General features: G+C 43.1%; 1 protein-coding gene across 2 annotated transcripts; it reads left to right on the top strand.

Moving 5' to 3' along the window:
- Positions 1-455: 455 nt before the first annotated feature.
- Positions 456-27,228, top strand: MAPK14 (mitogen-activated protein kinase 14). Of its 2 annotated transcripts, none has more exons than XM_057404009.1 (12): positions 456-647; positions 7,365-7,494; positions 10,243-10,301; positions 12,207-12,318; positions 12,825-12,854; positions 13,271-13,318; positions 13,736-13,850; positions 14,859-14,930; positions 23,333-23,412; positions 23,901-23,979; positions 24,288-24,461; positions 24,876-27,228. In XM_057404009.1, the coding sequence occupies exons 1-12, from the start codon at positions 532-534 to the stop codon at positions 24,941-24,943; spliced, it is 1,083 nt and encodes a 360-aa protein (XP_057259992.1). In that variant the 5' UTR covers positions 456-531; the 3' UTR covers positions 24,944-27,228. The 2 variants fall into 2 exon arrangements, with proteins under 2 accessions (XP_057259992.1, XP_057259984.1); XM_057404001.1 differs by lacking the exon at positions 23,333-23,412 and adding an exon at positions 21,104-21,183.

Below are 27,228 nucleotides of genomic sequence, written 5' to 3'. Positions count from 1 at the left end.
TCAGAAGGGTTCCTTCGTTTTGCTTAATGAAAGCACAGCCTGCAGGGACACTGCGCAGGAGAGCCAGGCAGGGCTCGAGCACGGGAGAAAGAGGGGCTCCAATTCCCGAATTACCGCTTCATCGCACCGGAAAACGTTTCCGCGAGGCCCACCCCCACCCGGCAAACCGCTCACACAGGCTCTGCCGCCCGCCCCTGAGGTGAGGTGAAGGCGGGAGCGGGCAGCGCAAGCGGCCGCGCCAGGCGAGGGGGCGCGCGCGCGCGCGAGCGGGCGTGAGGGGACGGCGGCGGCGACGGCGGCGACGGCGGCGGGGCGGGCGGTGCTGGTGCGGGGCCGCCCCCGCCCGCTGGAGGAGCGAGGTGGGGAGAGGAGAAGAGGAAAGAAGGAAGAAGTTGGTGCTGCTGCTGGGGGAGGTGGCGGCACGGCAGCGGTGGGGGGGTGGTGGTGCTGGTGGTGCTGGTGGTGCTGCTGCAGCCGCGGGCAGAGCCTTCCCCTCCCGCCGGGCCGGGCGGGGCGGGCTTCGGAGCAGAGATGTCTCAGGAGCGGCCCAAGTTTTACCGGCAGGAGCTGAACAAGACGGTGTGGGAGGTGCCCGAGCGCTACCAGAACCTTTCCCCCGTCGGCTCCGGGGCCTACGGTTCCGTGTGGTGAGTGCTGGGAGGGGGACTGGGGGTGGTGGTGGTGTGTGTGTGTATGCGGCGGGGGCTCCCTCGGCCTCCGCGGTCTCCTATTAGTCCGCAAGGTTTTTACCAGCAAGAAGCGCTGCTCCTCCCGATCTGGGAGCGGTGCTGCCGGGAAGCCGCAGTCTTGGTCTTTGGAATGCGGCGGGGATTGCACCACATGGCAGGTGGCACTAAAACATTTTTGCAGGGGAAGATAATCGTGTTCCAACCCTTCCCCCCCCAGTGATCTCATATGGACATATTTCACCGAGCTTCCTTGCAGTTCGTAGGTGGGGGGTGGAGAGGGATGGAGACTGGCAAGTCCCTCTGCAGAGCTGAGGGCCTGGCAGCTCTTGTCCCTGTGCCTTTCTGGACCTGAAGAATAGATTATATTTGAGACAATTGTATTTTTAATCTGTTGATGGGCAGGGAAAGTAGAGGGAAGGCTAAGAGAGCTGTTTTTGCATCCCTGCCTTGTTTACCAGTATCGACGTTTTCTTGCAATGTAGATCAACAGAGGAAAACTCGTTTTATTGCTATAGAATGACAGAATTACTGCAGTATGCACTGCCTGGGAGAGTAAAGTCCTTGTATGAGAGCTGCAGAGATACAGAGAGCTTGAAGATAAGAGTTTCGTTTTTAATGTTTCAGGAGCAGAGCATCTGACTGGTTACACATGCGAAATACAGCACTGACTTAATATGTAGTTTCTCTGCTGAAGTATGTTGGATCATTAAACATAAATTAAGTGGATTGCATGCATCGTTTAATCTTAAAGACAGGGTTGTATTTGAATCAGTTTGATGTCTGGACTTCAGCAGTCACGTAGTACAAACGTGTTCACAGTATAAATAGGAAATGTTTTCCACATGAACATTCTGGTTTTTATTCTTTGGCTCTCTCTAGGTGTGATCTCAATTTTCAAATCTGTGTGCATCATGATTGCTGCTAGATTTGAGCAGGCATGCATATTTCTTGGCATAACATGCAAATTCGTATTATGAATATCATGTTCCATGCTAAGGAGGGATGCATGCTGCAGTCTGCTAGTAAAGTAAAAGGAGCTGTTTTGCATGTGCTGCAGTTTTAAAAAAAAAAAACATGTTCTCAGCTGTTCTTACCAGCAATTTTATAGCGGTAGGTGAAGTTCAGCTTAAGTAACAGGCATTTCTTAAAGCTGCTATGCCTCAAGTATGCAAATGCTTGTATTTCATGACAAAGGCTGGTCAAGTCAAGTTGCAGGACTATCCACTGTAGTTCTGAGGTTTTTTACATAGAGGGGCTTAGTCTGGTGGAAATAACATTTGGGCCTCTCTGCCACAGCTGATAAATACCCTGTTAGTGCCGCAGAATGACACCACCCCCCAAATGTAATGGGAACTCAATTTGTGCCTTGCCTTGTCCATTGTATTTTGAAGGTTGCCCCTACACCTTCTAGCTCATGCCTCTTCTATTCCCTCCCCTCCTTTTCCCAATCTCCATTGTGCCTCTGATACTTACAAAGTTTGTTTTCACAACCAATAACTGGAGGCTTTGCATCATGAATTTCCTGTTTTGCTGTGTCAAAATTTTCAAAGATTGTGCAACTGTGTTCAGAGCAGATGAAACAGTTCGGTGTTGGAAGCGATTCCAGTCATGTGGCACGAGTCTCTTTACATTCTGTGTTAATGGTTTTCTGTATGTTCTAAAAGTACGTTTCAGAAAAGATATAGTCCAGAAAGACTGGTGATGTGGAAAGGGTGTCAGAATTAAATAAACCCCCTTGCATATATATCTTTTATTAAGCTGCAAATGATGATGTATTTAGGATATTCCTGCAGCGACTTGTCCTGCTCTCTGTCCCTTTGGAGATTTTTCTCCTCAGTAATAAGTTACCTGGTTTCATTTGCGACTTTGAGGTTGTCCCTCTGTGTTTGAATAGTAAATTGCAGGGTTTTAACTACCCTTAAACTGAATGTTTAAATATACTTCCATGTATGCCTACTGTATCATTATATTAGAGCAAATAAAATGTTCTGGGTTTCATTTAGTTGTCAAGATGAGGCATTTATAAATGAATTTGTAGAAGGGGGGAATTAATAAAAAATAATTAAACTAGCAGATAATAATTTAGACTATGGAGCTGTATGCTATACGCTGCTTCAAGTGTCTAGTGTGAATGTGACTCGGAACACCCCAACACAAGAACCCGACTTTATTTTGCAGTCAGTGGCTGGAGAGAAGCACTTTCTAAAGGAAAATGGGCATGGAGCACCATGCTTAGAGCACATACCCCAGTGTTTTCTGAAGTATTATATGTAGTATCAGAAAAATGACATTCAAATGGCCAACTTGGGGGGGTTTCAGTACCTGTTTTTAAAAAAAACTGGAAGTATGTGGAGATGCAAGTAGGGATTCAGTTCCAAACCTTCAAGAAATACCGATATGTGTCCTCAGATTGATCATTACTAAGTCACGTAGCAGTCGCTGTGACATCTGTTGTGTGAAATGCTATTTCATTTATTCTTGCAACAATTTTGTATATTCATATAACATATCTTGCATGAAGAAGATTTTTGTAACCAGGTCTACGCTAAAAGACATGTGGGCTCCTGACATATCAGTCTTGTAATACTCCACATGAGGAGAGGGGTGTAGAGAATGCTTGTTTGTAGACTGTCGAGTTTTGTGGCCCTTCCAAAACCTGTGACTTCCTCCCATTTGGCCCACAGTTGTACCAACACCGACTGGATATCCTGGAGATTACAAAGATACTGAGATAATTTCCCTGTTTTTAAACTAACATAGAAACATTATTGGTTTAAAAAATTTTGAAACATTAGGCTCCAGAGGAATCACAGAATCAACCAGGCTGGGAAAGATGTTTAAGCTCATCCAGTCCAACTGTTCCCCAGCACTGCCAAGGCTACCACTAACCCATGGCACTGAAGGCTTCGGCTACATGGTATGTGAACACTTGCAGGGCCAGTGACTCCAGCCCTCCCCTGGGCAGCCTGTTCCAATGCCTGAGCACCCTTTGGGGAAGGAATTGTTCCTAATCTGCAGTCTAAACCTCCTCTGGCACAGCTTTAGGCTGATTCCTCTCGTCCTGTCACTTTTTACTTCGAGAGGAAACCAGCCCCTACCTGACTACAATCTCCTGTCAGGTGGTCAGTCTCCTGTAGAGAGCAGTAGGGTCCCCCCTGAGACTTCTCCAGACTAAACTATCCCAGTTCCCTCAGCTGTTCCTCAAAATGAAAATTAAATGAAGTAACCACCCTAAATTCACCTTTGTTGTGCCTCCATGGACTTTTTGTTTCTTTTTACTAATGCACTTTAAGTTTACTAATCCCTTATCAAAAGTGTTCAGGTGCCTCCAGAGTATGTATGCACTCGGAGGTACAGGTGCCGGCTGCTCTAGTAAGGTGTGGTAGATAGGTGAGGAGTGATATGAAGAGGATATAAAAGTGAGTAGGATGAAGCAGCCTTACAGGTCGGATTAGCAGAACACGGGAGGGGGGAATTCCACAGGTGAGGAGCTCTGAAAGTGAAGGTAAGAAATGACATCACTGTGAGCACATCTGTCCTACAGAGATTTTTATTGCAACTTTCTGAGAAGCAGCAGCCAACAGAGTAGAGGAGAATGAGACTTACGACTTTTTATAGTGTTTTGTGAGGGAACCGACTGACATGCCCATGTAGACTGAACTCTGCAGCAGCAGGTGTTCATGATAAGCTGCCAAGTGGTTTTTTTCTGCCTGTAACTAGAGGTGCATAAGTAAATTCCAAAGGTACCACCAAAAAGGTTCAGTTGCCTTGGGTATTGGCATAGGTGCTGATGGTAAGCAGCATGCTGTTTGGTAAAAGTCTGCACAAAAATTAACGTTCTGATTATCAAATGTTTAAATAAATTGCTTTCTTTAATTTTGTGTGTACTTTAATTCCCCAGAGAACTTCAAATGTTACAGAAGTAACATTTAGAAGTTAGATGTTGAACCAGTGGATATATTCTCTAAAATAGCTGTTTTCTTCTAGCTCTTCTGTTCTGGATTCAGTTCAAGTTAGCTCAGAATGATACTTCTAGCTTGCTTAGGGTGAGGTGGATGCAGTTTGTGTGCCATAGCACAATACCATGCAATAAGTTAAAAAAAAATGATAAATGCAGAATTCCTGCTGATCTTGTTTTAAAAAGGATTTAAAACTGTGGCTCATGCATTTTGTTTCCTATCTGGGCTTTTTTTAGCTGAAACACCATCAGTGTAATGCAGCTGTTTTAAGTCTGTGATGAAAGTCAGCTTAATGTTCTTTAAACCCTTCTCCAGCCTGACAGCTCTTCTGTAGTGTGTGTTCTACGCGTGAAAACATAAGGCAGTTATGTGTATCGGCAGAAAATTATTCAGCATGCCTTTATCTGCAGGGAAATAGTCTTTAGGCCTCAAATATGACTGAATATAGAGTTCTTCTGACTTCAAGAGTAGCTTTAGGTTGTGAATGTACAGTAATAGAAAATTTTCTTTCCTGGGCTTGTGCATTATGTTGATTAAATGGTTTTATGTTGGTTAAATGGTTTCTCAGTACTGCCGATTGCATCTCTCGTTGGAAGTTGTATATCTACAGGGGAATGATGACTTGATATGGCCCCCAAAACGTCATTAAAAAGATGAAATTGAATTTCCTTTGGAGTCTGAAATAGCTGATGTTGATGGCTCTCAATTCTGTTTTAAAGACAACCTGGTGGAAAATGAGAGAGGGATCTGACTGTGTAGCCATGAAGATGGTTAATATGAAGGGGATCCCCTTCTTTTCAAGATGAGAGGGATACTGGTGTATGCTGCCTTTGTACTCAAAACATTTGAAAACTGCTAAAGATACCTGATTAATTCCCAACAATGTGTTAAATTATGATGAGTAACCTTATTTTTGCTCTAAATCCTAGAAACCATCTTGATTATCATTAAAATACTGTAATACAATTGCAGCCTGAATTAGGGAAGTTTGTATATTGCAAAATGGTTTACTTCAAAAAAACCTGAATACCAATATTCTAGTGAGGTGTGAGAACTTGCTGGTTTGAAAACAATGTTAAAAAGTGAATCCTTAATATCTGCTTTTGTTCATCCAAGCCGAATGAGGGGATCTGGTGAGTGGAAATGGTCAGTAATGGGCATGATCTGGGGCAGTCAGTAATGGGCATATCCTTGGTGATCCTGTGATCTACTGTGTAGCTGTATGGCCATGGCTCTTCCCACTCAGTGTGTGAATGTGCCCCTTTACAGTGAGAGGAGATGCTTTTCCTCCTGACTGCCCAGTGGGTTTTCCCACTCTTGCAAGATCTGGCAGGGGGAGATTGCTGTTGGTAGAAACAAACTTCTTATTTTGTTTTCTATTTCTGATAAACCTCATCTAGCAAGTTCCATGGAAACTGAGCAGCTCTGAGATAAGGAGTGTCTTTGCAAGTTAATTCCAGTTAGTTGCTTTAAAAATAGATGACAACTACATGGGGGGGGGGGGGAAGGGGGGAGAAGGAATATACATTTGTGAGTTTGTTCTGGGGTGATTGGGTTTGAACCTTCTGTTAGCTGAGCTGCTACGCACATTTATCTTAGAGGGATTTTCCAATCTAGTTGATTCTGTGGTTCTGTGCTTATCAAGAACTAGTGCATGCTCACTTTGAAATGGAGTTGGGAGTTTGCCCTAAATCAAACTGCAGCAGGAAAATAAACAAGTATTGTCCTTCTCTGACTTTCTCCAGTCCATGCTTTCCTCTTGTTTGTTACCTTGTATTGTATGACCTGGATTTCACATCCTCTCTTTCTCCTTCTCCTTCCTTTTTGATAAACCAGAGCTGTTTTAGGTAAGAACATCAAAGAAGAGACGAAAGAGGAGTAATTTGGTTCAGAGCTAAATAGCTTTACAGTTCTTTAGTTCCTCAAATATAAGCCCTGTGCTCAGGAAGATTTTATGCAATGTATCAGAAATTTAACATAATTCTTAATGTGTGAGATTCTTGTTTCAAACATATTAGGCTTCTGCTTCTTAATATTATAAAGAAGTTGTATAAGGACTTACTTCAAAAGGTGGTTTTACATTACAAAATACCAAGTGTATATATACATGTAAAATTACCAGATCGTATGGAGTTAGTCTTTGTGGATTCTAATAAGAAATATTATTTATATATGCAAAGTTTCTGCTAAAGGGACAAGCTTTGGTCATGTACAGCTTAATATGATTTGTTTGTATACATGTTTTTGGTAACAGGACTTGAATTTTACATGTGATTTACCGAAGAAATGTGACTTCAGCTTCAAATGTGATTAACCATCACGGTTGATTTTTATTAGGCACATACCTTGGATTTTTATACGGACTTTAAATCATAAAAGTATTTTGAGCGCAGCATTTTGTGAAGAAGTGTGGTCTATGAAAATGTGTTCAGGAATACAGTTAATATTTAACAATATTTCCCTTTACTGTGTGAACAAGACTCATCTTCTATACATTTGCTGTAGAAACCAACAGTTGTGTCAGTATGTGGGGGTTTGGGGTGGGGACATGGATTGTGGACCAGGATCTCTAGAAGTTAGTTTCATTGCAGGGATGAAGAAATGCTGTTGACTGTGGTTTAGTGTCCCAGGTAGCTGCTGTCTGGAGTTGTCAAATGTGGATTTGAAGGTGTTTATTAAAAAATGATTTTGCTAATTTGATTTCACTTTGTCATAGCTCTGCCTTTGACACAAAAACGGGGTTGCGTGTGGCTGTAAAGAAGCTGTCCCGACCATTTCAGTCTATCATCCATGCCAAGAGGACCTACCGAGAGCTGCGGCTGCTTAAGCACATGAAACATGAAAATGTAAGTTGAAGGAGTAAAAGTGAAGTATGAAAAAGTGGCCTGAAGTTGGACTGTCCAGAGAGCATCCATTGGGATTGGATGTTTGGATATTGGTCTAGTGTGAGGCATCCCTACCCATTAAAAGGGAGGGTCAGAACTTGATGATCTTTAAGGTCCTTTCCTACCCAAACCGTTCTATGATTCTGTGCTTTTCTCCTAATGCTAAATACAAGGCTTTTGGTGGTCCAGGGATAGCTGTGGAAAAGCACATAGATAAAAAGAAAAACCCAAACCCAATAAATACATAACCAGTATCTTAAATACATAACCAAACTAGTATTTCCTAGAATGATCTGGAAATTGCTGCTTCGCAGGTACATGCTGTCTTTAGGTTTTGGGACACAAGTGATATTTGGTTTGGCTTGCCTCTGTCAGGAGGATGTGGAGCAGATGATCACTATTTCTATAGGTAAAAGGAGGGGTGAGAATTGGATGGCTTATCATACGAGCCAGCCACTTAAATCATCAATAGGGAAAACAAATAGGATGTGACTAGTGTTATATTAAACTGTGTTTTGGTGTAACCCTAGTTTGGTGTAGAAAAAAGTTGGTTGACCAGTGCTGTGCGTTTGAGCCATTAACATACCGTCACATTTATTTTGCATGCTGTTTGGAGCAAATAGTTTCATAGCCTGCCCTCTGTAGAGCTGTCAGAATTCAAAAGGAAAGGAAGGTTCTTGATTTCTTTTGTCTGAGCAAACTCCAGCTTAGCAGAAGGGAAATACTGTTTTGGAAGTAAGCTGAGCAAGCCCAGGACCTTTATCTAGCACAGAAAGCCAAATGAGCCTGATTTCATTGGCAGGTTCTCCTTGAATGGTCTGTTCAGATCTCTTGTGGCAGTGGTGGCTGTACGTTGTGGCTTCAGAGCACTGCAGTCAGCAGCTCATTACCCCTAAATCTTCTTGACATTTTTAGTGTGACTGATATAATTGGAGGTTTTAATGCGTATTCCCACTATTGTCAACAGTTCTTCCTCAGCACCTCTGTGTGATACCCATGCCTCAACAGCAGAGGTAGCATTTGATCCTGCGTAATATCCACCTCCTGGAATTCTTCTGGACATTTTCTCATAGCTGATGAAAGCTTTTAATATCTGTGTCTATACAAAAAAAAAAAGAAACACCACCAACCAAGCAGCATATGAATCCATTTTTTCTAAGATAATAAGATTAAGCAATGAAAATGATATTGTGACTGGTGCTACAGAAGTTCTGTGTCTGACATAAGTTAATATTTTTGGATTAGTGCTGCTAAAAGCCTATGTAGCTTTAGGAGTGAGTGATAAAAGGAAGTTGTTTGTATATGGAAATATTTATTATCAGTTCATCGTACTGTCATCTGTCTCTGGGAAGTTTATCTAGCTTGTGGTTTAAAAATCCTGCAGTTGCAGAGATGTTCAGAGCTGGTTCAGGCAGGATCATCACTGCTGGTGTCTTGAATAGTCTCAATTTGGAAGTAAACTGCTTGGTTTTGCGTGGTACAGATGGCAGGGGCAAATCTGGAAGGTTCAGTGGGTTTTTAGGGGTAGATGAAGAGAACCCGTCTCTTCAGCTCATATATTCATAGAATAATATTTGCTATTAGGATGAGGAAAATAAGGTTTAAAAGCACATTTCAGTGAAAAATAAGAATAAAGTTTATCAACCAAATGGACATTTTTTTTCTAATGCTTGATCTAGAAGACAATTATGGGATAATAAGGTAGAGTTCTTTCCCACCGAGTAACACAAGCATATCCTTTTCCTCTCTGATACAGCAGGTTAGGTACATATTGAAAAGTCTTTCTGCTCTTTTGGCAGAAAATACAAGTGACACTGTCACAACTGTCAGCTGTGTGTGAAAATTGTGTGCTCATTGCATGGCTGTTTTCCTGACTCTTCCATTGTAGTTGTTATTATTCATTGCTTGTGTTATGGATCCTTGAATTTTTCTACCCGTTACTTTGGGACAAGTGAAACAAATCATAGAATCCCAGACTTGTTTGGGTTAGAAAGGAGCTTAAGATCATCCAGTTCCTACCCCCTGCCACAGGCAGGGACACCTTCCACTAGAGCAGCTTGCTCCAAGCCCCTGTGTCCAACCTGGCTTTGAACACTGCCAGGGATGGGGCAGCCACAGCTTCTCTGGGCACCCTGTGCCAGCGCCTCAGCACCCTCACAGGGAAGAGCTTCTGCCTAATATCTAACCTGAACATCCCCTGTTTTGAACCCATCACCCCTTGTCCTATCACTGCAGTCCCTGATGGATGCTCTCGTAATACTCTCCTAATTCTGATTTTAGCATGGAGTCAACAGTGTAACTAAGAACTTAGCAGGAAGTAGGCAGTTTTGTCTGGTGGTTTATTTTTGTTGTTTTCTCATCCATTTATTTCCTGAACAAAACTTTAGATGCTTTTTGAAGTAAGTTAATCTCAACCACTGTTTACACCTGCCTTTAGTTACAGCTCCCATTTGATGCTCTAATTGGGTGGTTGGTGTGAAAAGACAGCTGTATATTTTTAACCTGAACTATTCTTTTATGCAAGAATTGAACATTTGCTTCTGATCTTGTATAAATACTAATGTGTTTATATCTGAATAATTCATGTAGTTGGAAATGAAACAGCTACTGGAATGAGTGGCTTCTGTTCCACAAAGGATCTTGGTAACTGTATCATATTATACTATGAATGTATTTCCCAGCTTTTTCACTGTACTGTTTTCTTTCTAGGTGATTGGCTTGTTGGATGTGTTCACCCCTGCCAAGTCTCTAGAAGAATTCAATGATGTGTAGGTAACTTCTCTTAAAACTGCAACAAAACATTTTTTGTGTCTTCCTTGCTTTTCCCAGATAGAATCATAGAATAGTTAGGGTTGGAAAGGACCTTAAGATCATCCAGTTCTAACCCCCCTGCCATGGGCAGGGACACCTCACACTAAACCATGTCACCCAAGGCTTTGTCCAGTCTTTCCTTGAACATCGCCAGGGATGGAGCATTCACAACTTCCTTGGGCAACCCATTCCAGTGCCTCACCACCCTCACAGTAAAGAACTTCCTCCTTACATGCAATCTAAACTTCCCCTGTTTAAGTTTTAACCCATTACTCATTGTACTATCACTACAGTCCCTAATGAAGAGTCCCTCCCCAGCATCCTTATAGTCCCCCTTCAGATACTGGAAGGCTGCTATGAGGTCTCCAAGCAGCCTTCTCTTCTCCAGGCTGAACAGCCCCAACTTTCTCAGCCTGTCTTCATGCGGGAGGTGCTCCAGCCCCCTGATCATCCTTGTGGCCCTTCTCTGGACTTGTTCCAACAGTTCCATGTCCTTTTTATGTTGAGGACACCAGAACTGCACACAATGCTCCAGGTGAGGTCTCACAAGAGCAGAGTAGAGGGGCAGGATCACCTCCTTCAACCTGCTGGTCACGCTCCTTTTGATGCAGCCCAGGATACGGTTGCTTTCTGGGCTGCAAACGCACACTGAAGCTGGCTCATGTTCATTTTCTCATCAACCAATACCCCCAAGTCCTTCTCCTTGGACTGCTCTGAATCTCTTCTCTGCCCAACCTGTAGCTGTGCCTGGGATTGCTCTGACCCAGGTGTAGGACCTTGCACTTGGCATGGTTAAACCTCATGAGGCTGGCATCAGCCCACCTCACAGGCGTGTCGAGGTCCCTCTGGATGGCATTCCTTCCCTCCAGGGTATCAACCGAACCACACAGCTCAGTGTCATCGGCCAACTTGCTGAGGGCGCACTCAATCCCACTGTCCATGTCAGCGACAAAGATGTTGAACAAGAGTGGTCCCAACACTGATCCCTGAGGGACACCACTCGTTACTGGTCTCCAGCTGGACCTTGAGCCATTGACCGCAACTCTTTGCATGCCGCCATCCAGCCAGTTCTTTATCCACCGAGTGGTCCATCCATCAAATTGATGTCTCTCCAATTTAGAGACAAGGATGTTGTGTGGGACAGTGTCGAATGCTTTGCACAAGGCCAGGTAGATGATGTCAAGTGCTCTACCCCTGTCCATCAGTTTCGTAGCCCCATAGAAGGCCACCAAATTGGTCAGGCAGGATTTCCCCTTAGTGAAGCCATGCTGGGTATCACCAAGCACCTTGTTGGTTTTTATGTGCCTTAGCATGCCTTCCAGGAGAACCTGCTCCAAGATTTTGCCAGGTGCAGAGGTGAGATTGACTGGTCTGTAATTCCATGGGTCATCCATTTTCCCCTTCTTGAAAATAGGGGTTATATTACCCTTTTTCTAGTCATTGGGAGCTTCACCTTCCTGCCATGATTTCTCAAATAATGGACAGTGGCTTAGCAACTTCATTCGCCAGCTCCTTCAGGACCCGCAGATGGATTTCATCAGGTCCCAGATGATTACACACGTATTTGCCACCTTAATTCATCTGCCACCATTCTTGAGCAGTTCTGAATTCCAACACAAAAGATCCTGGAACATCCTAAACTACTGGACCCAACAGACTTGCTCACTTGTGTTTTATTGACCAGTGCTGTAGGAATCAGCCTCCTGATACATAGAGTTCATGACTGTATTTAGTGTCATGAGCCATGTTTCATTCAGCAACATGCTTTGGAACAGTCAGCCCTGCTGCTGGCCCTTCATAGGGAGTTCTTATCCTAATCCAGGAGAAAGGATTGCTTCATAGCCTGTTTCTTTTATTCCTAGGTACTTGGTGACGCACCTGATGGGAGCAGATCTGAACAACATTGTGAAATGCCAAAAACTCACTGATGACCATGTGCAGTTCCTCATATACCAGATTCTTCGGGGACTGAAGGTACTTGTCCCTGTCCTTCCTGAATGTCGGAAGCTCATCAGTGGGAGGTGGATGTTCATGATGAGTGTCATTTTTTCAGAGATTCATATCAATACATAGTGGGAGTTCTGTAACTTTCCTAACATATCATGGGATAACCTTTTACTACTCTTTCACTCATACCTCTTTGGAGCTCTGATAGTAAAGTTAGTTATCATTTAAGAAAATATTTTTGCACATACCTCTAGGCAGAGTCTGAAAGATGATGAACTGAGCTGCCCTCTCATCTGCTCTGACTGTGAATCTTCCATTTCTTCAGTTTTGTTTAGTTGTGGTGTTCCCCCCCAGGGTGGCATTGCCCTGGGTGATCCTGAGGAGAGGCAGTGTGAGACAATGCCCGGTTCCTCCTGCAGACAAGCTGTGGAGTTTGGGTTGGGAGGGATGGGGTAGGACAATAATTGTCTAGTGAAGAAACATGAAGGAGGCTGCTTGGACTGTTACATAAAACTTGTCATCTTGCTTTACAGTACATCCATTCAGCTGACATAATACACAGGGTGAGTATATATCCTGTACTGAACCAAGGGCTTTAAAATTGTAGCACAGAATCTTACAATGCAGCACCTATAGAAAAAAAGAAATTTTCCAAGAATTATTTGGGTTAACCAGTCAAAAGGTTAAATGTGGGAGGTGGTTGTCAAGATCCTTAGTTTCTGTTCCTGCAGATGTTTGGCTTGTATCTTTGTGAAATAGCTTCTCTATTTAAATACACATCTGCAGCACTAGTGTTGCAATAATCTTTTATGTGTTTTCACTTAGATGTGACACAGGCTTTGGGATAATTTCCCGAGTATGGAGAGTTGATATTTATGACCAGTTAGAATCTATATTCGCTCTGCATTTGCATTTTAATTACTTTAGACTTGTGAAACAACATATATACCACTGTTAATGCCAATGTTTCATTTTTTAGGATTTAAAACCTAGTAACCTGGCTGTAAATGAAGACTGTGAGCTAAAGGTAGTGTGATCATAAGCTCTGTTTGGATTGACTGGGATTTGAGTGAATGCCACGTGGATGTTGTTTGAAACTAAAGGGACAAAATAATTCCTGCAGAAATATTTTTGTGGCCCAAAATACTAATGTCCTTCCCAGCTGTAAGGATGTTTTCCTGTATCCGTTTCTGTGTTTTCAATGAGAGTTAACAATTTGGTTTGAGTTTAGTTGGTTTAGAGACATGGTATCCATACAAAATTCAGTGTGTTGAGTCTTACGCTGTTCTGGTGTCTTTTAACAGCTTGTGAAATGTGCTTCATCATCTGCTTTTGCAGCTGCGCCACCTCTCCTCCACCCAATCCAATAACTGCCTAGCTAATTGCTCTACCTAGTTTGAGTTGTTCACTGCAGCAGTTGGTGGATGTCTCTTCCATTCTGTAGATCCTGGATTTTGGCTTGGCCCGACACACGGATGATGAGATGACTGGGTACGTGGCTACCCGGTGGTACAGGGCCCCCGAGATCATGCTGAACTGGATGCATTACAACCAGACAGGTAACACAGTTAATTAACACAAGGCTTTTCAGTTCCTGAATTGTGGAATAAAAGAAGTTACCCTTAACATGTGCTGCTTTACGTTTCATCACCTAAGTTGGGAGTCACGGGAATTACGTTTCAGTGAGGGTAATTAAAAGAAGGAAGGCATGGAATGAGTATTGGAACTACAGTCTACTGAACCTTAGTAAGTTCAGAATCACTGTGATAGCATTCATAAAACTTCTTTAAACTCAAACCTTCAAAATCATAATCAGCAAAATACTATCTTAGCATGGTGGTTTTTAAAGTGAATGAAATGTATCTGGATGAGGAGAAGGTGTGTTTCTAGGAAGCTACTGGAAATACGCTGAAAAGTATCTCGAGTTAAGGTGTGAAGAAATGCCATAAAGTATAAATCTCCCTTCCTTTTCTCTCTTTTTTTCTCAGCAGCTCCTTCACAATTATATCTTCCTCACAGTTTCCAGTATCTTCTCAGCAGCACACTGTGCTTCCGTGCAATGCTTCTAGATCAGGCACTGAGAGGAAAAGCAAAGGCTGAGAATAGTTCTTGTGCAGGAGAGCAAATAATGTGCTTTTCATACTCCACTGTTTTTGATGCTTTTCTCTTTTCCCCTTGCATGTATGTGGACTTGTCTTGCGTCTGTAGCTTAATAGCTGGTGGTGGTTTGGGTAGAATTTCCCTTGGGCCATATGTGAATTCATTCCTCAGGGTTGTCCTGAATGGGTTCCTTCCTCTCTGGTTGTGTAGTTTCCTGCCCAGCTCTTTGGTGTTCAACACATGTTATACTCTGGAAGCAAAATCTGCCTGATCTTGACTTCTGTTATCTGGACACATCTGAGATGATGCAGTTACTGAGCAGAGTCAGTTACCTTGCACTGTATCTCAGGTCCTTTCAATGTCATAAGCTCATTTAAGGATAAAACTGTTCATACTTTTTGGACAGGGTGATTCTATTGAGACTGTTCTCTTCTGCATTACATTGTTCTGTGTTTTATTTTGTTCAGTTGATATTTGGTCAGTGGGATGCATTATGGCTGAACTGTTGACTGGAAGAACGTTGTTCCCTGGAACAGACCGTATCCTTTAAAAGAAATATATTTGTTGGAATCTTCACTTTAGTGGGCTTCACAGTAAGAGTTCTGGGTTTGCTTGTGGGGTGGGTTTATCCTCTTCTTAAATTAATGGCTTCTTTTACTCACAGTCTGATGAGGTGACTTCGTGATTTTGCTGCACACAAAACAATCACTGCAAGAAGGCAATTCTATTCCTCTTTATTGTCTGTTAACATACCAGAACTACCCGCATGTTTGTTTCTGGGAGGTACCTTTCTTTAAGTTCATTTAAATTCATTGCTCTTTGACTTTGTAGAAAATAACTGCATAGAGTAGGCTGGCTGCTAAGAATCCCGTCACACTTCAGGTTCCTAGCGAATGTGAAGCATACCTTCTGGCCTTTCTCTGTGTCGTGGTGGAATGTTGTGAATGCAGCCCCTTTGCAGATGCTTTAGTGCCAAATAACTCATGCCATATTGCTCTGAAACATTTAGGTTCCACTTCCATTCTTGAGTGTTACCAGATTGTGAGCCTTCTTTCACTGTACCTTTATATCAACATGAAAGATCAGCCTCTAACAACATCATTTCAAAAGCATTTTGTTGCTGCACTGAAGTGGGCTGGGCAGGACACTTGAGCAGATTTGAGAGAGCACTTTGGGAGAGTTGGTCAGACTTTCCCCCATGAAATTCGAGCTAAGACCTGAATCAAGCTGTTACCTTCCAGCTTCTGTTCCTTCAGGCACATGTTGGGATAACTTAACTGCCAGCAAGGTTTTTCTTTGCCAAGAAATTGGACTTTGTTTGCCAGAGAAAATGACATTGCCCACCTTTTAGCAATGCTTATTCTTTCAACCACATGTTGTTTATTTTAACTTATTAATTACTATTTATATTTGTTAATTGAAATATATTAGCATTTGGTGGACAAAAAGCCCAACAAACTGGTGTTGGAAGTGCTGGCCTCCTGTTTACTTGGTTACTTGCGGAAAGCGTTTCAGTTCCAAAACTCTTTCATGGGGGGAGAGGTTTTCTTTCCAGTTTTGACATGTTTCACCTCCCTTTTCATTGTGCTTTAGCTTGATCTTTTTTCTTCTCTTCTGCCTATCTCCATTTCATAATCTCTCTCCAAATTATAACAAATAATATCCACAATGCAAACTAAAGTTTACTGTTAGGATCTACATTTTTTGCTTTGGCATATTAAGATACTTTACTAATTTATGTCTCCCAGCAGATACTTGCGATTCTTTACCTGAAATGCTCCATTTCTTTTACAGATGGTAATAAAACTTTTGAATTAAATGCTTTTTCTGCTCTGAGTAGGTTAGATTTTAAGAAAAATAAGGCTTGATCCTTTCCCATCATAGATAAAATTTTGTAGTACTATAGTTCTTACAGTCTTTGTGTGCAAGTTCCAGACTTCACGTAACATATGTGCCATTTATCATGAGGTTAGGACTCTAAGGGGAGCAGGGTTGGTGGTTATGAGTTTTGTTTGTGCATGTAACTCTTAGCCAAGTATCTAGAAAGGTCCCAGGCTGTCAGTTTACGCTCCAGTTTTCTTCATATCTAAAGACAGCAAGTAGAAGTAACATTACAAATGGTTGTAGCTTCTCCCTCAGAAGGCTTTTTGAAGTCTTTATACATGCATGATTTTGGGAGAAAGTTTTAGGAATTTTCCCGATGTAGATCCTGTTGGGTGCTTCTGGGCTCTTAACAGTTTCTTTGTACTCACAGATTTGCTGAGGCCTGTGCTACTCCTGCAGTGTCACTGTGCAATTGCTGCCTGACTTTGCAGCTAATGTGCTTAATTCAGGGTCTATTTTACCATTAGTCATACATAAAGATGCTCCGAGGGCTTGAGCAGCTCTGCTTTGGAGCCAGCCTGAAAGAGCTGGGCTTGTTAAACCTGGAGAAGACTCCTTAAGGGATGACCTTAGAGCAGTTCCAGTGCCTAAAGGGGCTGCAAGAAACCTGGAGAGGAGCTTTGGACAAGGGATGTAGGGACAGGCCAAGGGGAATGGCTTTAACCTGCCAGAGGGGAGACTGAGATGAGCTCTTAGGCAGAAGCTCTTCCCTGTGCGGGTGCTGAGGCACTGGCACAGGGTGCCCAGAGAAGCTGTGGCTGCCCCATCCCTGGCAGTGTTCAAGGCCAGGTTGGACACGGGGGCTTGGAGCAAGCTGCTCTGTGGCAGGGGTTGGAGCTGAATGAACTTAAAGGTCCCATCCAACCTAGACCACTCTGATTCTATGCCTCTAGTAGCTGAGGATACAGTACATCCAAATCCACTGCAGTTCTAGGGAATTCACTTTGCAGTTGGAGGCAGTGGGAGTTTATATTCTGTGTGTTCAGGAAGCTGGAAACAGCTCCTGTTTGACAGCAGAAAATTTGACATTCTTCTTGATTTTTGTTAAGACATTAATTTTCTCACTATATAACCTCACATTCCAAAATGACATATATAGTGACAGAGTAGGTAGAGCTTTCTCAGGATGATGATCATAGAATCATAGAACAATTAGGGTTAGGAAGGACCTTAAGATCATCTAGTTCCAGCCCCCCTGCCGGGGGCAGGGACACCACACAGACGATGTCACCCAAGACTGTCTAAACCTGTCCTTGAACACTGCCAGGGATGAAGATTCATAACATCCTTGGGCAACCTGTTCCAATGCCTCACCACTCTCACAGTAAAAACCTTCTTCCTTATATCTAACCTAAACTTCCCATGTTTAAGTTTAAACCCATTCCCCCTTGTCCTGTTGTTACAGTCCCTAGTGAAGAATCTGTCTCCAGCATCCCTGTAGGCCCTACTCAGATACTGGAAGCCTGCTCTGAGGTCTCCACACAGCTTCCCTTCTCCAGGCTGAACAGCCCCAACTTTCTCAACCTTTCTTCATACGGGAGGTGCTCCAGGCCTCTTATCATCCTTGTATCCCTCCTCTGGACTTGCTTCAACAGCTCCATGTGCTTCTTATGTTGAGGACACCAGAACTGCACACAATACTCCAGGTGAGGTCTCACGAGAGCAGAGTAGAGGGGCAGGATCACCTCCTTTGACCTGCTGGTCACGCTTCTCTTGATGCAACCCAGGATACGGTTGCTTTCTGGGCTGCAAGCGCATACTGAAGCCAGCTCATGTTGTTTCTCATCAACCAATACCCCCGAGTCATTCTCCTGTTCAGATGATTCTCTTGGTTGAAACATTGGGCTCTTTCACCAAGGATTTAGCAGAAATGGCGTAATGTTATTTCCAGGGTATCGGATAGTTCTTTATATGGCCTGGAGATGCATATATTGTACAGGCAGGCTGTAAAGTTAATCTGGTAAGTAATCAAGTTGTATTCTGAGATGGTGCTCTGCTGTGATGGTTGTGCCAGTGATAAACTTAACGCTGAATTTAGTTTGAAGTTATGAAGGACCTAATCTGTAGAGATTCTGACTATGGCTGTCATTGACTTAAAGAAACAGTTGTAGATATACTTAGAAAAAATCCTTTGATTAATGTGGCTCAGCTGTGCAGGACTTCAGACTGAATGTAAACTATTTGAATCGTTCTGTTGTGATCTAGGGGTGGAAATACTTGGGTGAAAGCTGGATTTCTAATATGGGTCAGATCTCTGCCAGGAGGTGGAGAAGGCCAACAAGATTGTGAGAAAGACAAGTCAGAGACAAAAAAGTGGAGGTAATGAAAATCAGACTCCTTCAAGCTTTTCATGTGAGGCCTGGCTAGAGGCTTTTTGGGGGTATTATCATACTGGTCTTGTGTCAGGATCAGTTTTTGTTAACCATGTATATTCTGAATGTTTTTACAACTGTTGTCAATTCATAGAAATAAGTAGGAAAGTTGACTTGCATAAAATTATAAAATCTTGAATGTTTTGTACTAGTTTAGCCAATTTTCTGTATGTTTTAAATTGATGGTATTCCCTTTAAACTCTGAAAAGCATTTTTGTGACTATTTTTTTCAGTAGTGTGAAACTTCCCTGATAACTAACCAATCTGACATTACATGTTCTTCTGATACATCTCGCTCCTGCTTGTGGTGGCAGCTAAAACAGAACATAGCTTTGCCTGGGTAAGCTCTCAAAGCCCTGCAGTGCTTGCTGGCAGGTTCTTCTCTGAAATTTGGAATCACTGAGCCTCACTGGAGGTGCCTTGCTGATGGCACTTGGGGTTTGCATGCTGGGCTTTTCTTCTCCATGCACATGTTTGTTTCTGGCTTGTATTTTCTTTTGCTTTGTATTTACTAAGTCTTTTTCCTGTCTTTTAATTGTTTATGGCTTATTTCTCTGATGATCTTAAAGGTCTTTTCCAGCCTAGTTGGTTCTGTGACTCTGGGATGTGGTAAGACATGTAGTTAATGAATGCTGCAGTTCAGCAGGTTATAGAAGGAGCCTGAGAAGCAGGGGTTGGCTTTTGTTGTGCCTGCAGCACATGAGACTTGCTTCATTAGTTATGGAACTTTTTCACAGTGTGCAAGGAGGATGAAATCTCCATACAAGAGAGTTCATGTTCTGTGTTTTCTCTTGCTTATCTGAGAAGCCACTGAAGCATGTTGCACAAAGATCTTCCAGTAGCACTTTTCCTGGGAAAAGAGGTGTCAGCAATATTGTTGGCACACCTGGTGCACATGGTTTTAAAAGCATTTAAATATAGGTATGGCATGTGACTTCTGAAGCACAGCAGCAGCAGCTTGAAATTTGCACAAGGGTTTCTTGCACAAGAATGATTGAAAGAATCTATGATTCTGTGTTAAGGGCTGTTTGAAATGGCCCTGAAGAACAGCTGGCTTAGATGCTATCCTAACTGGGGTTGGGATAGCACCCTCTGCTAACTCAACACTGGATATACTGATTGCATTTTAAACATTGACAATTAAGAGTTGGCAATTCAGCAGCTAAGCTAAATCCAACTAGATGCATTGGATTTACTCTTAGGTTTCGAGTGTCTTAAGTAGGTGGGAGCTGGCCAGGCAACTTGAGAAGTGAGAAGTTAGTTCGGCTGTTCTGACAAAGTACTATTTCCAGGGCTTTTAATTCATGTCATGTGGAAAGCTTTAGATCAGCTTTAGACCAGAGTTTACATGAAAAGGTAAAGGTTTTAGCAAAGTCTTTGTGATTCCTTTCTTATAGAGTTTGCCAGTATTGCAGGAACTGAGGCTAGCTTAAGAAACAGAAGACGGGTTTTGAAGTTCTTGCAGTACTCAACATACTCTAACCAGGAATTGTAACTGTGTGTTAAAACATGAGGAAGGGATTGATCTTGGAAGAAACATTGTCTGGTGAGTAGGCCAGTCTAGTGAATAGATTAGTGAATAGACTACTTCTGTGGAAAGGAAAATATGTGACTGGTTTGATACAATTTTAAGGGCAAATGTAAACATTACAGACATAGTCTGAAATCACTAGTAGGTTTTGAAGGGCAGCATGGAGAACAATTCAGAGAGGAAGGGAGATTATTCTTCTAATGGTTTATCAAAGACACCTTTGTCTCCTTACTGTGAGGTTTAGAAATACAGCAGTGTCTTTAGTGGATTTTTCCCTTAAGTGTACATTTTGGCACTTGGGTCTTGTCAGAGAGGGTAGCTTGGATGTGTATGTGGGTAACACATTCTTTGCCTCTGCAGTGCGATGTCCTGAGGGCTTTCTGCGGAGAGACTTTAAATGTGAGCCCCATCTTCTGATGGAGCAACGCTGCAGGTCACGAGCAGGCTCCAGTTGTTTTCTTACTTTCTAAGTTTTAGAAGTGGCTGAATTACTTTGGAAGGCATTCACAGAAGGCCTTGACTCTTGTTAATACCAGTTCTTACCCTTGTGAGTCGCCTGCTTCACTTCATCTGTCACTAACACAGCCTAATCCTATTGACTGCTTGTACTGTTGTGCGTGGCCTGAGCAGGCACAGTGGGCATGTGAATTGGTCCTTTGCCAGTGGAGCAGCAGCTCTGGCTCCTGCTCTGTGGTAGTGAAGGATGCAGTGGCTGATCCAATGCATGTGGTTCGCTTGTAGACAAGTTGTTCCATCTGTCTGGGTACAGACTGAGCTGTGTTATAAGGGGGTATTCAATGAATGCAGTTTGCTTAAAACAGCTTCTCAGTTGAGGCCTTGGCAGGAACTAACTTTCAACAGGCTGATAACATTACGCTTTTCATTTTGATTTGTCCCAGCATTTTCCTTTATGGTCCATCATTAGATATTGATCAGTTGAAGCTCATTTTGAGACTCGTTGGAACCCCAGGGCCTGAGCTTTTGAAGAAAATCTCCTCAGAGTCTGTGAGTTTACACTTTGATTGTAATATCTGCCCTTTCGGAAGTCCCCACTTTGTGCGTTCCCCTCCTGTAGTCTTATCTGTAGTATGTGTTGGGGTTTATTTTCTATTTTTTCTTAATTCCTTTGTCATTCTTTGCTCTTTGATGGCTTTGAGTTCTTCTGCTGTGTGTATCTGATCTTTATTCCTCTTACCTCTGTCTGTGGTATGATTTCCTCCTTCTCTAGTCTCATTTTACTGCCTCATGATGTTTCTTTCAGTTTGTGGGTTTATACTTTGTGATCTAATATATGCTCAGGTGCTGCTGGGGAAGTATTTTTCACAGCTGAGAGCTTGAGGGTCATCTCAATTACTGTTTCTCCTGATAGCCTACCCAGGGCTCTTTCTTAACAGGGGCAGATGTGTTATCCTCTGAACACACAGTCCCTTCTGTAGTATGATTAAGTCTGAAATACTGCTGCCACAGTCTTTGGTTTTGTAGCCTAGAAGCCAAAATGCCTTTTAAGTGCTTTTACGTGGTAGCTAGTTCCATGGCACAGAGTCTACTGAGAATATATCTTATTGTGCTGTGTATTTAAAGAGTATTGCTGTGTGTGGGGCCCTTCTGGCAGGGTAGTAGTGAAAAGCTTTCTGCAGTTCCCTTTTTAAATGGGGACCTCTATTTTCAGCCATTTCTTTATTGACTCTTGCAATCTGAAACTTGAGCAGAGACACTATTAAATGGCATTTAATTTTACCTGTTTCTGAAGGTGAAGTGCATAAAAGTTAGAGCAAGAGCTGCTCTAATCCATAATTCATGCCATAACAACACGGATTAACAAGCTACTGCACAGTGCGCAATGAGCTTGTGTAGAGGTAACTACCAGTGTACTGGAGTGAGTCAGTCTGCTGTTCCTGATATATAACAGAGGATCAGCATGGTGGAGGGTGATGATGAGCTTATTTTGTACAGCACCTTATGTTCTTTTTCACCTAACAATGACAGTAAATGCAAGATGTGAGGTTAGCCTTGAATTGCAGTTGATAAAGGCAGATATGTGCAAGTTGGAATCTGTTGGTAACTTGCTGTGTATCAGACCAATAGAATGAGCCTTGGGTTATTCTGCCCTTGAAGGGGCTGGAGCTGGTTGCCCTGTGAACTGACCTGAGGGTAGTCTGGTATATGAAGTGCTGGGGATTAGAGAGATAAGCTTAAATGTTCACTAGGTCAAGCACAAGATTAACTCGCATACATAAGGTTGAAGTCGGTCTTTTTATTTAACGGTGCACAATAAAAAGAATAATTGCTATTAGCCAGGTCCAAATCAAGAGTCTGCTTAAAAATAAATGCAGTAATGTCTAGTCTAGGTCATGCTTTAACTAGAAAGGTTGGACCTCCTTGAGGTTCCTTCCAACCTGGGCTTCTCTGATTCTGTGGTAGTTACTACTATTTCTCTCCATTGTGTGGAGACAGCAAAACTATTGAGGGCTTTAGCGTGTCATTAACCAGTTGTGTTTTCCTGTTGCATTACTTACTCTTCCTCTGGGTTCACTGCCATCAGCTAACTCTGTCTTATGCAATGCTAATGGTTTGCTAATTTTGCATTTATTGCCTTCTGTTACCTCACCCACATCTTAAAGTGCATTCAAAGCTGTTTAGAAGGAGGTGTCGGTTGTGAGCCAATGCCACTTTGCACCCTAAGGAACTTAAGTACTTTCTGAACAGCAAGAAAAAAAGCTGGTAACCAGTGCAGGGAGTACAGTTGTTGTTTCTGTTTTAATTCTTGTTCATTTTCCTGAGGCTGGATGTAAATGCAGCAGCCCAGCGAAATCTCTGACAAGCAGCTTTAGCCAAAGGAAACATCTACTGTGGTGGCTTAAAACTCCTGGGAAATGTCAAGGCAGCCATGTTGTAATTAAAGCTATTGCTGGTGGGCAGAAGTACTTCATGTTCTGACACTGTTACCAACTGATCAGTAATTCCTTGTTGGTTTAAGTGTTCCCTGGTGCAACTACTAAACTTTTCATGAGTCTATGAAGAAATCAGTGGGCCCTGATGATTGCTGATGGCTTTTGCGTTTTGGTTTGCAGAAGAGATGCTTTGTATGTAGCTGTTTGGTGTTTAAAATGGTTTTTGCACTGTTTTTAACAAAGCCCTTGACTAGGCACTTAAGATATTAACCAGCTTCAGCAGATCATGCGTCTGACGGGGACACCCCCTGCATATCTCATTAACAGGATGCCCAGCCACGAGGTGAGATCTGAGCAGACAACGGGGGTTTGCAGGGCCAGGGCTGCTTCTGGAAGTGATGTGCTCGCATGTGGCATGGGGTGGGCAATTCCCTACCTGCTCTTCGGCAAGACTTTTGTACTAAATGAAGACTGTACCTACTCAGACATACACTTCAGAGACTGGGGAGAGCCTTGGATGCGAGTGGGTTTTGTGTCGTGTGCCATATTGTGCAGCTTCCCAGCTGACACTGTGCTGCACACAGCCTCACTGGGACTCTGAGCAGCACCTCTTTGCTTTCGAGTCTTGCATGAACCCTGAGTCTTGTCAGCTCTTCCTCTGCTGTCTTGAGTGGCCTTTAGTTGTTGCTGATGGGCTAGTAAGTACCAGACTAAGTAAGGAGAAAGCAGAGCAAGGAGACCGACCGTAATCAGTGCTTCAGGATGATTGAGATGTACTTTGTCTTGGTGGCTGGATTGTATTGTGCTTCAACAGAGCATTTATTTCCACAGGCAAGAAACTACATTCAGTCTTTGTCTTACATGCCAAAAATGAACTTTGAAAACGTGTTTATTGGCGCCAATCCACTAGGTAAGGAGCTTCTCAGATGCTATGCTCTTTTGGAGACTGCAGCTATAGAGGGTCTTGGGACACACTGACTTCCTTAAGTGCAGTTTTGACTTCAGAAGTAGTTCAGAACAGGACTATGCCCCATTTCCAGAGTTTACAAAGTATGTGTGGGCTGCAGGTATAGGAGGAGGAGATTGTGGATGGTGAGTGGGTCCTCAGAAACTACAGATTCCTCAAAAAATAATTCCTCTGACAACCGTATACTTCAGGGAGCAGTGTTGTAGAGCTCACTGTGTAATCCTTTCTTTCCTGTTGTGGTGCTTTCCCAGCTGTGGACTTGCTAGAGAAGATGCTGGTTCTGGATACGGACAAACGAATTACCGCAGCAGAAGCACTGGCTCATGCCTACTTTGCTCAGTATCATGACCCGGATGATGAACCAGTGGCAGACCCCTATGACCAGTCCTTTGAAAGCAGAGAACTTGAGATTGAGGAATGGAAAAGTGAGTTGGGGGGCAGGAGGGGAGCCAGAATCCCTGGTGAGCTGTGGGAGTTGAGGCACAAAAGAAACAGCTAAGACCACAGGTGTCCTGTTATGAGCGAAGCTGTTACATGCTGTGCATGAAAGGAGCATGGTCCCTGGTAGCTAATTACTACTGTAAGCATACAAGCATGTAGGTGACATAGTTGCTCATGTCTTCCATATATTCAAACTTCTTGACACCTCCTTGATGCTCTGGAAGTGTCTTTTATTGTGCATGGTAGTGCCTGAGAATGGAGGAACCATTCTCTTTCTTAATTGAACCACGTTCTTTGTTTAAAATAGTGTTGGACCCTCTAAGATTGTTGCAGGTTTTCTTGCACAAGGGATGTCTTCAGTACTGCCTGTTAAGGTCCTGTCGTGCTTTTCCCACCAGGCCTGACTTACGATGAAGTCATCAGCTTTGTGCCACCACCACTTGACCAAGAGGAGATGGAGTCCTGAGAAACTGCTCTCTTCTGCTCGTCCCACTTCACTGTGAGGGGAAGGCCTTTTCGTAGGGACTCTCCAACTATCATTCAAGTGCCTCGTCACAATATTCTCCTTGGTGGAGGGGTTTTGTGTGTGTTGAACTGGGGGGGTGGGAGGGGGAGGGAAGAAGCTGAGTCTATGTAAACATGCTGCATGCTCTCTTGTATTCTGTGTCCAGCCTGGAGCAAGCCTCTGAAGAACCTGTTGTGCCCGCGCATTAGTCCTGCCAGAGTAACAGTGCAGAAACAGTTTGCACTGCTGGGGCGAGGTGGGGAAGGTGATGTTAAGTTTGGTTACAATCATTGCCATTTATCAATTCTTCTACAACTGAATAACCTCAAAAGAGTGGAAGTTGGTTTATAGGCTTAGAGAGTCCTCTGTTTCCTACAGGACTGCAGGTGGTGTTGAGGGATGTCCTTGCTCAATGCCAGATGGCTGATTTATGTCCAGGTCTTCCTGGTACAGTAGAGTGTACAGGCCTTCTCATGTCCAGTTCATGGATCATGAAAAGGTTTTGTTTGAACCTGTAAATATGTTTGTGCCTTAAATGAATGGGGAGAGAGGGGAAATGAAGTCTAGAGCTGAAATCTGACCTGCTGGATTTTGGGGGGGGGGAAGGCTCCCAGATAGTGAGGCATGAACTCTGTGTTATCTGGAAATAACTTTCCAAGGCAGCAGCCTCTACCCCTGGATTGAGTGTTCCTGTATCTTTCCCTCTTGCCCTCCTCTCATTCTGAGGCTTCCCAGCATTAATCCCCAGGAGACAGAGGCTGGAGAAGATTCTTGCTAGCCACACATTGGTGTATTTTGTCCTTACAAGCTGGGGTGGTTTTGCATGTCGTAGCTGTCTGTGCATGTAGAGCTGCTTGATTTTTCTCATTACTTCTCGGGGATGGCAGTGGGGCAGTTAAACCATCAGTGAACACCGAGTACCTCAGCCAGTGCCATGAAATCACAGCATCCTTCCTCATGTGTTGCAGCTCATTGTGAAATACCTGCCATGCTGGAGGCTCTGAGGAGGAAAGGAGAAAACATATGGCATAGACACATGCACCTTTTAGTTTGTTCTGACCTTTTGGTTTCAGAGGAGGAGAGGTTGGGATGAAGGGTTTCTTGTGAGATCAAATGTAAAATATTCTAAGAACCAGCTATGGCGTCTTGTGCCACAACTTAAGTTATTTCCTGACAAGATGTTTTTAGAAGTATTGGAATCCAAAGCAAAGAAATAAGCATGCATAAATCCACAATCTCCCTTTTGCTGTCTATATCTATAAATATAAATATTTATATATAAAAACCTAACATTTACTAAAGGTTGTGGGTTTTTTTTACCCTCTTGGGTAAGAGCTGCTTGGCTGTTTTTGAGCAGGTTGATCTCTGCCTGAGGAAACACGAAAAAGGGAGTTTGTTTGAATGCAAACGTAGTTCAGATACTTTGAATTTTATAGGACTCCGCATGAGTGAAACACCCAGAGGTAGAGACCTGCAGGAAGGAGGTTTCCCAGCATGTGTGTGTGCTGGAACTGCACCTGGGGAGCTCAGGAGCCCAGTTTTAGGACTTCAAGGAGATGGTTTTAGACATTTATGTGTGGACAGTGTAGTTGTGTATGTGAGGAGAAAGGCTTTTGCAGTATTTTGTACCCTTGTTACCTATGGGATGGAGAGGAATCGTTAGTAGTGTTTTTTACCCTGTTTGGAGAGGCTGCACAAAGGGATGGGACAATTGATTCTTCATAGGCCTCTTTCCAGTTATCTCTTCAGGTCAAACACTTTATTAAGGTGTGAGGTGAGGTGAAGAGAGCAGTTACGTCATGCTCTGGGATAAAACTCTCCTCAGCCCGACAAAATCAAGATACAAACCCCTCCCTTTTCTGCTGGACCAGCAGTCCAGGAATCCAAATGAAAATGTAGATACACTCTAAACCTACAGCAAGATTATTTTTAATCTGCCATTTTATGTGTAGATGCTACAGTGTGGTTTTGTGCAGATATTGCTAAAGATTTTAAAACCCAATCTAGACATTGTGTGTGTGTCTGTGTGTGTGTCTGTGTGTGAGTGGGAATGTTCCATCCGGAGCTTGTCCTTGGAGGCAGACCATGTGGGATGCACTCCCTTGCCTGCAGTGCAGCCTGAACAGGACGCACTTGCAAGAAGAGATCTGCTCTTTGGGTTCTATCCATGAACTTTGCTGTAATTGGTTATGACAGAGAATATGTCGTGATACCACTGGTTTAAAAAATAAAACCTATTTTTCAGA

The sequence above is a fragment of the Pezoporus wallicus genome, unplaced genomic scaffold, assembly GCF_028554395.1.
Source record: "Pezoporus wallicus isolate ANWC-B61680 ecotype Strahan unplaced genomic scaffold, APGP_CSIRO_Pwel_v1 contig_5863, whole genome shotgun sequence".
In the NCBI taxonomy this organism is placed as follows: domain Eukaryota; kingdom Metazoa; phylum Chordata; class Aves; order Psittaciformes; family Psittacidae; genus Pezoporus; species Pezoporus wallicus.
Note: the sequence above shows the minus strand (reverse complement) of the source record. Positions and strands in the feature narration are given on the sequence as shown.